This window comes from Neolamprologus multifasciatus, chromosome 4 (assembly GCF_963576455.1).
Source record: "Neolamprologus multifasciatus chromosome 4, fNeoMul1.2, whole genome shotgun sequence".
NCBI lineage: Eukaryota > Metazoa > Chordata > Actinopteri > Cichliformes > Cichlidae > Neolamprologus > Neolamprologus multifasciatus.
In genome coordinates, this window is record NC_140442.1 from 17,221,801 (window position 1) to 17,235,493 (window position 13,693).

A 13,693-nucleotide genomic window follows, 5' to 3' on the forward strand; every position below is an offset into this window, starting at 1 on the left:
GCACATAAGTATGAATTGAGATCGCGATTTTCTAATGATTAATCGTGCAGCCCTAGTGTCCGGGTGTGTGTGTGTGAGTGTGTCCGGGTGTGTGTACGTTTTGAGCTTTCCTGGTCCTTAAGTACAAGTTTGTCTGCTTCTAATTAAGCCAGAATGTTTTGTCCTGACGTTTGTTTGTGGGCTCATGAGCTGCTAAAATACAATTGCATGAGTAAACCTGAATATTTCCAAAAGCATTATCAAATTAATGTCTGTATTGACAATTTTTTTGGGGGGCGGGTTTAACACAGAATATACTTACTGATATAGCTGTGCTACAATTCTAATGATGCTGCTGCTCATGCAGTGTTTATTATGATTGCTGCCTCTTCAGGAAGTAAAACAATCCACAACACAAAATATCACAAAGTGCTCTGCAGACTCTGCGTAATAGAGACCAATAGTAACAATCCATCACATAAAAGCCTGCTTCAAATATTGAAATGCTTTCGGTGGGTCAATAAAGCCATAGAACGAGGTGAATTTATGTTTGTGAATGTATGTTGTGTGATTTTCTTCTTCTGTGTGAAAGGGTGCATTAGAAGTGTGTAATCCTCAAAGAGACAGTCGACTCTCAGTATTTATTGTAACTTCATATAAATTCCTCGTACAATGCTGTTAGCTGCACTGTCGTGTAAATAATTTTCCATTCAGAATAAATTCTAAGCAGAGAAACCTTTACAATAAAACCTAGAGTTAATCAGTCTCCAAATGATTCAAATTAGCAGCAGAAAGTAAGAGAGCTTACCTGCCTTAGCCTGCTTCTGCCATGTGTCTGAGCTCTCTGTGTAGGAGCAGACCTAACTCACTTTAGGTTTCTGTTTCCCTGAAAATGAAACTAAAGCAGCTGGAAAGGCTAGCGCTAACTGGAAGTTTCATAATACAGCTGTTTGCATGAAACCTCGTCCTCATGGTGAAAAACAGAACAGTATTTTAGCATTTTAGTTGGGTACACAGCCAAGTGACACTTTAATATGCAAGTGCCACAGCTCTCAACCTTCCTTTGCACATAATCAGTTTTTTTTGTTTCTTAGTTTTGTTTTGTTTTTAAAGCAGATTATTGGCCTCAAACACGAATTTCCTTTTTTTTTTTTTTTTTTAAATCTTTTGCCATTATCAGAAAGTGTAGAAATCTACGTAGTGCATTGCAAACCTCATATCAGCTATGTTGTAAAACAGAAGAGCCAGATGAAATTGAATCAAGTGAATCTTGTTTGTTATAGCCCAGTACCTAACCAGGCCACACAGTTAATTTACTTTTTAAGCAAGACTAAAATATCAAATACAATGTTTGAGTCAACACAGTTATAACACATCACATAAAATGACTGTCCCCAATTAAAAATACAGTTTAATGAGCACAACATTTTAAAAAATGCAATACAATACCAAAACAGTAACACAACATGTCTCTGTCATTCATCTGTCAGAGCTATTGTCCATTCTCCTCCCTGGATGAATCTGCTGGGAGTCACTACTGTTGATTAGACTCGATTAGATATTTGACAAATACAAATGCACAATTTTGAAGTCCACACACAAAATGTTGATTTTTTTTTTTTTTTTTTTTTTTTTTTTTTTTGTGACTTGCTGTCAAAATGATTTATTACAAGCATGCTATAACCAGCCTGTCTTTTAAATCTAACACAAAATAAACTCATATAGTCCAGGTTAAGACAAAAATGAAAAAAAGATAATGACATGGTTGCAAATTGTACAGCAGAAACTATTGGTCATGTAGTCAAACTCAGATAACTGCCCTGTTGTCCCGGTCAAGACAAAGATGCTCCATGTTCTCTGGTCCTGAGCATAATTTCAGTTACTGATTAAACTATACTCTGTTGTTAGGGCTGTGCGATATCACCAAAATCTCATATCCCGATATTCATACATCTATCGTCCAATAACGATATAAATCACAAAAATTTAACATTTTCTGTAAATTCTGTGAATCTCGGCCAGCTCGACTTGCGTGAAGTGTTTCCAGCTGGGCGTTGCGTACCTGGAGTCGAGTGTTTTAACTGATGCATGAAACTATACTTAAGACATAGGTTGTAATGGCTGCCGTTTTCTTTGAGTATTTATTACACAGCGTGCTGCGGGGAAAAGCCCGTTCTAACGTTTGAGGTTTATTTTTTAGCACCTGGCGGCTCTTTTTTGCTTCTCATCCGTAAATACTCTGCATCTTTCACGTGATTCAGTTTATTTTGAAAAGTCTCAACAGGATCTTGAGCTTTATTGTGAAAGGTTTATGTGGAAAATAAACAAGCGGACACGCGGTGGTTTTACCGTTGTTGTTGCTAACGACAACGCATAAAAACAAGCGCTTGTCTGTCTGTAGTGTGGTTATATTAAATATAAGAGAAAGAGAGAACTTTAAGAATTTAATATAGACACTACAGTGGTCGTGTCCAAATTCATGGGTTGCATCCTCCTGAGGACCCAGCCTTTGTGGTCTACGTAGGCCGGAAGTAAACGGCTGGGGAAATTGGACGGTCTAGCCTTCTGATTAGCATCACCGCTGTCTCGGTGGAGTTTAATAAACTCAGCCGTCTGCTCCTTGCTATCTAAAATTTAACAGGACACTGGAGTAAATTCTCGACCGTCTCACACTTCTGTTTAATCAGTTTTCTGCTTGATGTTTATTCAGCTGTGTAAAAACCAAGGAGGAACCCACCCGGGGGATTAATAAAGTTTTATTTTATCTAATCTAATCTAATAACTTTAATCTCAGCCAAACCGATTGACTCACGAACAAATAAAACACTGAAAAAAGCCCAACAATAACATTTTTAGGTTGTCTAAGTGACTTATATATTACGTTTAACCTGAGTAGCGAAAGTCCACAGAGATCTGAAAATGATGTACCGGGAGTTGTGCCGTTCTCGGCGGCTTCAATGACCCTCGAGCTTCCGACTAGCTATCAAGCTGGTGGGTAGCAGATGTCTCGTCGAAGCACTTTTGTAAATATGCAATATCTTGATAAACCGAGCAGATATTTGATGTTTACACAGCTACTTTCTCGCCTAAAAATATGTTAAAAGTTTATTTTGTGACCCAGAAAGATTAGTAAGAGTAATTTTAAAACTTAGTAGCGGCCGCCATTGTTGGAAACTGGAGTTTGGCTGGGCTGCGCTATGAATTCTGGGATATGGTAGGCCAAGAAGGACACACCCGACCCATCCTTCAAATTCGGGGAAAAGGAGAATGCATTTGTCGGCCGCATTCGGAGGAGTCTACGAATTTGGACAGCCTTGGGCGCGTCGCTGTGACGTAATCGGTCTACAAATGCGGCCTCAGGAGGATTCAGCCCATGAACACGACCAGTGACCATCAAAATAATGAAAAAAAATTGCCGTAAACAGCTTATTTTGCGACACCACGAAACAAACGATACCGTAAAATGCAACGATAGACATTTTTATATCGTCATCCGATATATATCGTTATATCGAACAGCCCTATCTGTTGTATTTATTTGCTGTTGACAAAAAGGAAATGAACAAAATGAACAAAAAGACAAAAACAACCAAAGCGATCAACCAATCGTTGTTCCAACCATTAGGTTGTCCATTTCTTCTTGTTGCAGCCTGTCTGTTTCCAGTGTCCCATGGCTGGGACGCGTTTACACGATGTATCGGTGAGTTGTCCATACGAGCCCTTCTGATCTCTCTTAGGAGGTTAGTAGAGATCAGGTACGTTTGTTCTGGATCGTACTCTGACCTTTGGTAGTCAAATGTCTGATAATGCTGTGTAATATAGACTTGGTCTACTGTCTGTGACTGCTCCCTGACTCTAATTATGATTCGGGCCCTGTTTCTCCTATGAGATGGAAGCTGGAGTGATGTCTGTTGATTGACATTGCCAAGAGTGTAGTATCTGTACCCCCTTGGCAATTCATCTAGCAACCCCTCAAAGTTGCCATAATGATGTGAGCCATAATCACAGTGTGGGTTAAAGTTCACTCGTATGACACCGTTTGTATCAATTTCAATTTTGTTGGCAAACCAGCGGAGCAATTCTTGGCTCTCCATTGGTACCGATGGGCCAAATCTGACTGACTGTAGATCACTGATTGAATTGAGCATTCGTTTTACAGCTGAAACTGATGTAAAGATCAGGAGAGCCACACGGCAGCAGATGATCTTTCCTGACATCTTCGTCAGCCTGTAGAGAGATTTAAGTAGTTAGTGAATCCATGCATTTTCCTTCCTATTTTTTTGTCTTTTTTTGTGACTTGTGATGCATATAATAGTTATGATTACATATTTTTATCAACATGCTACCATTTAAAAAAGGACTTTAATTTTTCTTTCCTAGTTTGTAATTAAGCGTTAATCATTTGGTCGTATAAACACTGAAACGGGTTTTATTTACTTTTCCTGGTAAATGGTATTTTCACCAGGAAAAGTAAATTAAAGTTTTATTAAATTAGATGGGAGGTGTTAACCCAGAGAACAATAAATGTTACAAAGTTACAAAATCATTTCTAAAAATGTCTCTTTATTTCTTAAATAAAGAGATTTTGTTTTTAACTTAAATTCAGAAATTCTCTTGTTTTCCCAAACAGTCTTAACTTCCTGAACAGGACCTGAGAGGAGGTAATGATAGGGGAGTGTCACACTAGTAACTCTTCATTTATAATCAAAACTTGTTTGATTTGTCCACTGATGCCTCCTGTCAGCTTCAGATAAACAAGAGGGCGGGATCACTGAACGGTCCGCTTAGAGTAATTAAACAAAGCAGATTTTGTTTGAGAGATTCCGAAAATGTTTTCATGTTTTATTAGATAAAGCCAGTTGCTAATCTTAATGAATTGCATTTCACTTTTTATTGGCCATGGCACTGGTTTCATGACACTCCCAATAACTGTGTCAGGAAGTTATACAAATTAAAATTCAAAGCTTTAATACTAATCCTGCAGACTTGCAGATCATATTGAATGGAAGTATGTATGCTTGTAATTAGTCAAAAGGCATACGTAGTGCACAGTAACAGACTCCATGTCAAATCCACTTTGTTGTAAATGTAATATTTTGTCACCTGTGGAATAGATTCCGCATTAGAGACGTGGGTAAATTCCTCACCAGTCGAGCAAAGAATTTAGAAAATGAGGGAACTTACCTGTGTCTGTATGCTTCTCTCAGTCTGATCTATTTGTTGTGTGAGAGCAGTTGTAACTTTTAGGTTTCGCTTTCCTTGTAAATAAATCCAGCGTAACGAGTTTTGACAGTTGTGAAGAGGAAGTCAAAAAACAAGTCTCACTTTTTGACTTCCTTCCGTTTTCAAAGACAAACATTTCATTATCTTTGGTAGTTTGACAGTCACATGTCTGTTAACAGCTGATTATTGGCCATTTATGAGCAGGCTTGTAATGGAAACGTTGAATATGGGCGTGTCTGCCTTATGGCAGGGTGTCACACTGTGACACTGCAGTAGTCTCTCCTGTAGCAAATGATCACATATGAATTTCACACATTGTGCGCATGTTTTTGAATTTGGCGTTTTTCTTGAATGATTGTTGTTTTCTTAATTTAAGTTTTCATTGTTTAAAGGTGATCTGTAGTCACTATATAAAAACTTGAGATTATCTTTGTGTCCAAAAATATATGTGTCACAGCTCATGACTACTCGAGTGGATTGAAATATTTGCACATAATCTGTGTCTGCATTTTGTTTGACAATGGATGTTTTTGTTTGTTTTAATGCAGATTATTGGCCTCTCACACTTGCTGCATTTTTGGTCTTTTGCCATTATGTAGAAATTTACATAGTGCACAACAAATATTATATCAGCTACGTTTTGAAACTTGGAAACACAGATGGATTTGAATAAAGTAAATCGTATATTTGTTTTAGGTCAGAAGGTAAATGGCCTGTATTTGTACAGCGCTTTACTAGTCCCTAAGGACCCCAAAGTGCTTTACACATCCAGTCATCCACCCATTCACACACACATTCACACACTGGTGATGGCAAGCTACATTGTAGCCACAGCTGCCCTGGGGCGCACTGACAGAGGCAAGGCTGCCGGACACTGGCGCCACCGGGCCCCCTGACCACCACCAGTAGGCAACAGGTGAAGTGTCTTGCCCAAGGACCAGGGCATGCACTTAGTTTGCATTTTGAACAATGCACATATATCTAATAAAATTTTGACAACACATCATTGAAAATGGCCATCTCACGCTTGAAAATACAGTTTAATGAGCACAAAATTTTCAAGATTACAGAGAAAATGCAAAAGCATCAGTCAAATACACTCTTAATCAACATGTCTGTCATTCCTCCATCAGCATTATTGTCCTTGAGCCTCACTGGATGAATCTGCTGGGAGTCACTACTGTTACTACTGTACACATGAGGAGATATTGTACAGATGATACACAGTAAGAACCATTTTGAGTAGCTAATATACAAAATATTGATTTTCACTGCAAGTATGCTGTGGGTCTATCCATTTAAAACTTTCAAACTTAGCACAAAATTAACTCATATTAGAGAGTAAAAATAAAAAGTGGAAAGTTTTATAACACTTTTACAAAATTTCTCATCAGTCATCTAGTGGTACAGATGTTGCAACTGGCTAATTGTTTTTTCCCAAACCAAGTGAAGACTATGTTCAAAATAAAGATCCAGATGGTTTTCTGGTCCAACAGTTACAGTTAGTTTGAGTCTATCTTGGAACAAGTTTTCTCTTCATATTGTTTACTCACTTTTTATTTGCTACTGCTAACAAAAGAAAACACAAAACAGCAAATACCAAAACTACTAACAACAAACGACATAAGAAACCTGGACAGTCTTGAATGTTGCTCCATGAATCATTTCTTCTTGATGCCAACTGGGCTTGGTTACAGTAGGATTGTACTGGCCCAGTATACCCCACAATGTGGAACAACAGTCCGAGAGAAGCAAGGTGACCCCACATGTTTCTGATGCATTCTAACTGGGAATCATTAGCCCTGCGTCCAAAGCGATCCCTAAGATACCTTAATGATATCATGTCATGACTGTCCATAGAAAACTCTCTGATCTCTCTTAAGAGGTTGGTAGTGACCTCGTACGTTTGATCTGGATCATAATCTGACCTTCGATAGTTAAATTGGTGATAATGTTGCGTGATATAGACACGCTCTACTTGTTGCACTCCATATGCCTCCCTGACTCTAATAACGATTCGAGCTCTGTTTCCATGTCCTGACTGGGCTCGGACATGAGGTGGTAATTGGGCTGCTGTTGATTCATTGATGTTACCAATGGTGTAGTATGTGGATCCCAGCGATAGTTCAAACAGCCTCCCACTGTTGCCATAATAGTGGGACCCATAATCATGGTTTGGGTTAAAGGTCAGATGTATGACATCGTTTCTGTCAATGTTAACAGTGTTGGCAAACCAGTGGAGCAGCACAAGACTGTGGATCGGCACAGACTGGCCGAAGCCTACTGACATCAAATCATTGATTGAATTCAGTGTTCGTCTTACAGCTGACACAGAAGTCAGGGTCAGGAGCAGAGCCACACAGCCACACAGCACAGTAATTCCTGCTGACGTCATCATCATCCTGTAGAGAAAGTTATTTTTATTAGTTTTAATGTTCATGCATATTTTAGTCCATGCTGTCATTGTGACCAGTGATCTAATGATTATGTGATGTTTTTATTACCATGCAATTATTTGTCCTACTCTGTATTTAAACATTATTTAAAACGGGTTTCACAGGTTTTTTCCCCCCTGATTAATACCATCCATTATATGATGAAGCCTCCTTTCCGCTTCAGATAAATAACAAATTAAAAGTCCCTAAACGGTCAGGTTAAAGAAGAGCAATAAAACAAAGTAGATATTGTTTTATGGCAGTTTTAGAGTCAAAGACTTGTAACGAAAACATGACTTAATATTTGTATTTGTCCAAACAGTGATCCTAATGAATTAATTTAGAATTCAATTTTTTTCAGTCTGCCACTGGTTCCATGAAAATCACCTAAACTAACTAGATTTTAAACTGATTTTAAACAGACTGATTGTCTGTTGCTGCAGACTTAGTGTGCAATTTTGCAGGAGTGTGTGTATTTGCAAGAAAAACTTATGAGAAGACAGATGGAGTGAAATGTAATCCACTTCATAGTGAAATCTAATGCAAAAAACGGTCAACTTCATTGTAACTGTAAATATTTTGTCACCTGATAAATGCTGCATTAGTGATTGGGTGTAAATTTGTCAGCAGTGATGTGAGCAAAAGTAAGCAAAAATGTAGCCGCTAGAAAACAAGATGCTTACCTGCGTAAATCTGCTGCTTTCGATGGCTGATCTGTATGTTTGTGTGAGCCTGTAGTAACTCCCTTTAGATTTCACTTTCCTTAGAAACGAAACCAGGAAAACAAGCTTTGCCGGTTGTTTTGCTGTTAGAGGAAATCTGACAGTCTGCCTGTTAAAAAAAAGACTTCTTCACTGTAAAAGAGCAAAACCAGCTTGCATTTCAGTGTGTTTTTATTTTGTTCTGTTTTGTTTCTTTTTGTGGTAATTTGGTTCTGTTAAAATACAAAAGCTGATTATTAGTCATTTAATCCAAAGTCTGAATATGGGTGTGTCTGCCCGACTGCAGAGGTGAGGGACTGAAATTGCAGTCAAGTCTCTCGTGTTGTAGTTGAGTGAATTTTAAATAGTGTACACGTGTTTTTAATGGCTATGTTTTCATTTCATTTACTTTAGTTTTCATTGTTTAAAGATGTTCTGTAGATTCTGTCACCATATAAAAACTTTACGATTATGTACAAAGATGTTTGCATCACAACTCAAATTTTAAGTTTCATCATGTTAAAATTACTAAATATACACTTGCCAAATTTTTAGATATGCAAGTTTTGCACTGCAAAGCTGAGGCTGGAGACTGACCCATGTTGTTTTGAAGCTTGTGGAGCTGCTTCTACTGCTGCAACTCTACCAGCTACCAGCAGATGCTGCTGTCACACAGGTAGTTGGCCTTGCACCTGGAAGGTAGTGCCTGGAGCTGGAAAACCTTTGTCAATGATACGTTTAAGTCCACTGTATTATACATTAAGAAGCACAATACACAAACACACAGAGATGAGTGGCTCAGTGTCGGCATACACACACATCGGGTGGAGGAGGGTGAAGGAGCTGTTTTCAGAACCCTGAGAGGGCCTCATTCAGCTGTTTACTACAAATCCTCCTCAGTGAGGAAGTACTTCCTCTTCCCAGAGAATTGGATTCATGTGACATCTTCAACCCCCCCCACCCCCACCCCCACACACACCCACCCACACACAGTGTTTCTATTACTTCAGATGGCACTGACCTACATTAATTTCCTGTAGATTTGCCCTAAAGTTGGCCCCTAAATGTTATTTACATTGCGAGTGTTTACTCTTCATCTCCAAATGGAAATCCAAGCGTCACAGTGTGACGGTGCACAATAGATTTTTAGGTTAAGTAAACTCACAAATGTTTACACATAAAGAGATGCTCAAGTTTCTCCTTTTATCCTGTACGGAGGCTTAAGTATTCCTTCTGGGTGAGGTAGAAACACACACACACACACACAAAGGAAGCATTTAGTTTCTCCGTGGCCACCACCCACATCTTTCACATGAGCAGCATGAGTGTTGCAGAAATGAATAAAATCCTTGCTGTTGATTTAATTTTTCTGTACTTGCTTTTTTGTTTTTTAGAAACCTCAGCATGCATGTCAGCTAATGAACCTTTATTTATTTATTTTTGGTAGTGTCATTTATCAGCCTAAGATGGTTCATTGCAGAACTGTACACACACCCCGTGCACTGTAGTCTACTGAATACTGATTTAAGATGTGTTGCAGCCCTCTGTATTAGTCGTACGCTACACTATTTTCCTATGGACGAAAAAGACAACCTGTGATGCCTTTAATGTAATGCGCCCAGTCAATCTATGGTTCTTCTATCTCTGTGTTATGAAAGTCCAACTCCAAGGAATACTGTCAAGGGTCAGCCAGGCAGCTTCATGCTCTGCCTGCCAGTACATGACACCATCTTGGCTCAGCGTGGCCCACAAACTTCAGCCCCTGACATCAGCTTTATGTCTCCTTCTCCTCAAAATTACGATTTTTTTCTTCTTCTTTCATTTAAGAAGGCCATGTCCCCAGCAGCACAGCAGCTCTGTAATAAAGAAGTCTGCCAAGTTATGTCAGATCAAACAAATGATGGTTGGCCCACGCTGCATGCATGCAGGGTTCACTCCGGAGTCAGCGTTTTTAAGAAGAAAATCTGAAAGAGAGGGAATTTGTATCTCATAAAAAGTCTATTTTAGGCTTAAAAAAAAGACAAGTTAACAGTGAAACCTTTGGAGAGCAGCTCCTGAGTGGCAGTGATGTTAAAAAGAGGAGTTTGTGTTTCGAGTTCAGAGTGGCACAGTTTTATGCACACAGCTGACTTCAGGATGATGTTTTCATCTTCCTAAATGTGGATTTTTAATTTGTCTTAATTCATGACCTTTGCCCCTTTTTATTTAAACTATCTGTGGCTTGCTTCATCACTGGCACTGCTGCAATGCATATTAGAAGTGAAAAGCTCTGTTATGTCTTCCTATTGAATAATCTGCATAATCCACAGAAGATTTCAAAGATGATTGTGTCGTGTTGGTGAAATAAAGTGCAGCTGAGTAATAAACCAGCTCCTAAACCCATTATTAAGTGCTGTCAGAATTATCTACATTTCCAGTGTCTCCACTTTAAACATCAGGTTTTTATTGGGGAGATAAAGTTGAGCTTCAGAAAGGGTGAGCTGAAAAGAACGAAAAAGGTCAAAGAGCGAAAAGCTGTAAGAGAGACGGGGCCCTGAGTTTGGGGGGAATTGCAGGGTTCTCCACCCTGTAAAACTAATGACAACAAGGGTTTATTTTACATCCATATTTGGTAAAAACCTGGTTTTTATCACAGTTACAAGTCCAGCTATGTTTGTGTGTCGGATTTAATGAATCGTGTGTTGGTATTGTGCAGGACTCAGAAGGTCCATATTGATGTTTCAGTTTCGTTAGATGGACATTGTTTAAAAGCCCTGGTTTATTTTGGCCTCTGAGTTTGAGTAATGACACGTCTCTCCAACATATTACGCCTGGTTTTTTTCAGGAACCTGACTGTTCGTTTCAAGGAATGCAGGTGTTGCCCAGAGAGTGTGTGTGTGTGTGTGTGAGTGTGAGTGTGTGAGTGTTCATGTGGCTGTAAAGTTAAACTCAAGTTGCTTCACTGGTGTGTAATTACACTTCCTGTGAGCCTGAAAACAGCTGTTCCCTTCCTCTTTAATCTGGCATGAATATACACACTTCCAAAGAGTAGTAATCAGCCAAAGTAATTGGTTTGTTCTCAGGTACTGGAAGATAAGGGATCAGGTGTTTTTAACATCTCTTTTGCCATTCTTTAGATTTCGTCTTTTCGTATTTTGTTTATATTTTCACTGGAAAATAGTAATAGTTGTTGGTGTTTGCACTGTCATAATCAAATCTTTATTTTGAACATATAAGTAACAAGTGTCAATAAGTATTAGAGAATAAAAGACAAATAAACACAATCATTAAAAGCCATCATATTCTTTTTTTTTTTTTTTTTTTGCCTGTCCCATTTGGTTCTTTAGCCATCAGAATTGTTGTCTGAAGACCAACAAGGATACCCAATGGATTTATTTTGCCAAATGGATCATCATGGCATTGCCGTATTGGTCCATTTGATCGACCTTTGTTTTTATTATTTATTTTATTTTATTTTCAGTTGTTACAGATGGGACAGACATGAGTGAGGGATAGGAAAGGGAGAAAGAAAGAGGAAGGAAAAGAAAAACAGAAGGGGAGAGGGACAGTGAGAAAGGGGGGGGGGGGGGGGGGGGGGAATATCTCCGGGATCACCTGTTGAGAGAAAAAGAATGGAAAACAAGCAAAAAAAACCAAAACAAAGCAACATACTAAACAACACCATCGCATTAATCTAGCTAAGTGTAAACAGCAGTAAATACTAAACATTGAATGTTGTTGTGCAGCACGCAGGACAGACAGCGCACAATGTGCTTTGAAGTAGCATCCAAGAAAGGTGTGATTTAAGTCTACGAACAGTGAACACCCGTGTGCACACCTGTGGATCGGCGCACTTGTATTCAAATGGTTTCCCCATGTAATGGTCTGCAAGAGGATGTAGAGAGCCATAGCCCTGTCCCCCAGGGCATGAAGCAGGCACGGAGGAGATCCAGGCCCCAGACATCCAGAGTGCAAGAACCCAAGGAGGACCACCGGAGGGGCATCCGTGCCACCTTCATGGGAAGGGCTGAGGATCCCCAGACGAGGGGTCACCCAGTAGCCACCGGTCAGAAGCTAGAGGGGGCTGCACCGGCGTGCCCGCCGGCTCCGCCGGCAGCCAGCTGTGCCAGAGTGAACCGAGCCGCAGGCACAGAGGCCAGAGGCCAGAGGCCCGAGTGCCCTCCGTGCCCCGGAAGAGGCCCGACCGAGCAACAGGCGCCAGGCCCCGCCAAGTAGCCACTGGGAGTGAGCTGGTACATACCTGAGCGCCCAGCCCCGGACACCAAGAACCAACATATTCAAGAGGAAAACAAGAACAAAATGTTAACCATATCCTGGTCAGCCATTCCTACCCCCATTTAACTCATCTTATACATCTGTTTACAGTATACAATCTAATATATGCTATAAATAAATATACCTGCCTAATACATGGATTCGTGTTATATTATTTTTATATATTGATCTGTAATTATTCAACTACACATATCCAAAGGTATTGCTTTTCATACTTTGTCATACTATGTATACATGTGGCTTTAATGCTGTTACAGTAACAATAAAAGTGTTTGTACATCATCCCTGTAATGTTTTTTACTGTTGAAATGTCTGAGGATATCTTATCCAGGCTCTTGACTGTTGCCAAACATTTCAGTTTAGTAGCTGTGGGATTATTCAGTACGTACACAAGCTGCTTTAAAAAAAAAAAATTTCTGTGAAATTTTCTAAAAAAGGATAAATGTCATTATATCCCCTGCTCTGTCTGCTTGATTTCTTTGGCTTTATCTAAAACATTTTGACTCTATTGTTTTTTCTTTTAAATTATTTACTGTAAAAGCCAATATGATATAAAATTTGCAAAGAGGGGGAAAAGAAATCAGTGAGTCTTGATTTATGGAGGGTACTGATTTGTTAAAGGGACTGAGTGTTAGTAGTTTGATGACGTAAAGATGAGGAGATAAGGAGTCCAGACAAAGTAATTACAGTTTTTTGTTTTTTAATGTGGGACTTGAGGAGAAGCTGGCCTAAAGGCTGCAGAGCTGCAGACACACACACACACACAGCTCTTCTGTTGTTTCTTTATCGCAGCCACTGACGCTCTGTCTTTGTCCGGTCTCTGCTAACATTTACTTTTTATCGCATTGGAAGTTGTGGGGGTGTTTTTTCCCTTTTATTTGTCAGAGGGAGGGTCGGGGTTATTTGAAGGAAGTGGGCGTATGGTGTTGCCTTACGTGCAGAGTCACATGACAGGCATGGGTGGGAGGGGCAGGCAGGGAGCTTCCAGAGCCACAGCAGAGTTTGGCCTCTCACTGGAGCGCTGCACTTCGACAGGGGACAGCTCATACACACAAACACTTCACACACGGTGAGTGCTTT

The 13,693-nt window shown here is 39.6% G+C and overlaps 3 protein-coding genes across 9 annotated transcripts in view; 1 reads left to right on the forward strand and 2 right to left on the reverse strand.

The window, feature by feature from the left end:
• septin9a (septin 9a) overlaps positions 1 to 13,693 on the forward strand; it is an 88,841-nt gene that overhangs the window by 49,085 nt on the left and 26,063 nt on the right. Inside the window, exon 1 of one of the 7 annotated variants that reach the window (XM_085156700.1) lies at positions 12,603 to 13,682. The exons of the other annotated variants lie outside the window; for them this stretch is intronic. The gene's annotated coding sequence lies outside the window, so the exon portion shown is untranslated. Of the gene's footprint in view, positions 1 to 12,602; positions 13,683 to 13,693 lie in introns of those variants that run through there. 7 annotated transcript variants of the gene reach the window in all.
• On the reverse strand, positions 281 to 5,263 carry LOC146520198 (uncharacterized). The gene is made up of 2 exons (XM_085156706.1): positions 5,164 to 5,263; positions 281 to 4,206 (listed from the first exon to the last, which is right to left on the reverse strand). Exon 2 carries the CDS (start codon positions 4,194 to 4,196, stop codon positions 3,501 to 3,503), a length of 696 nt encoding a protein of 231 aa, XP_085012832.1. The 5' UTR covers positions 4,197 to 4,206; positions 5,164 to 5,263; the 3' UTR covers positions 281 to 3,500.
• On the reverse strand, positions 4,797 to 8,471 carry LOC146520199 (uncharacterized). Its single transcript, XM_085156704.1, has 2 exons — positions 8,321 to 8,471; positions 4,797 to 7,604 (listed from the first exon to the last, which is right to left on the reverse strand). The coding sequence occupies exon 2, from the start codon at positions 7,601 to 7,603 to the stop codon at positions 6,752 to 6,754; it is 852 nt and encodes a 283-aa protein (XP_085012830.1). The 5' UTR covers position 7,604; positions 8,321 to 8,471; the 3' UTR covers positions 4,797 to 6,751.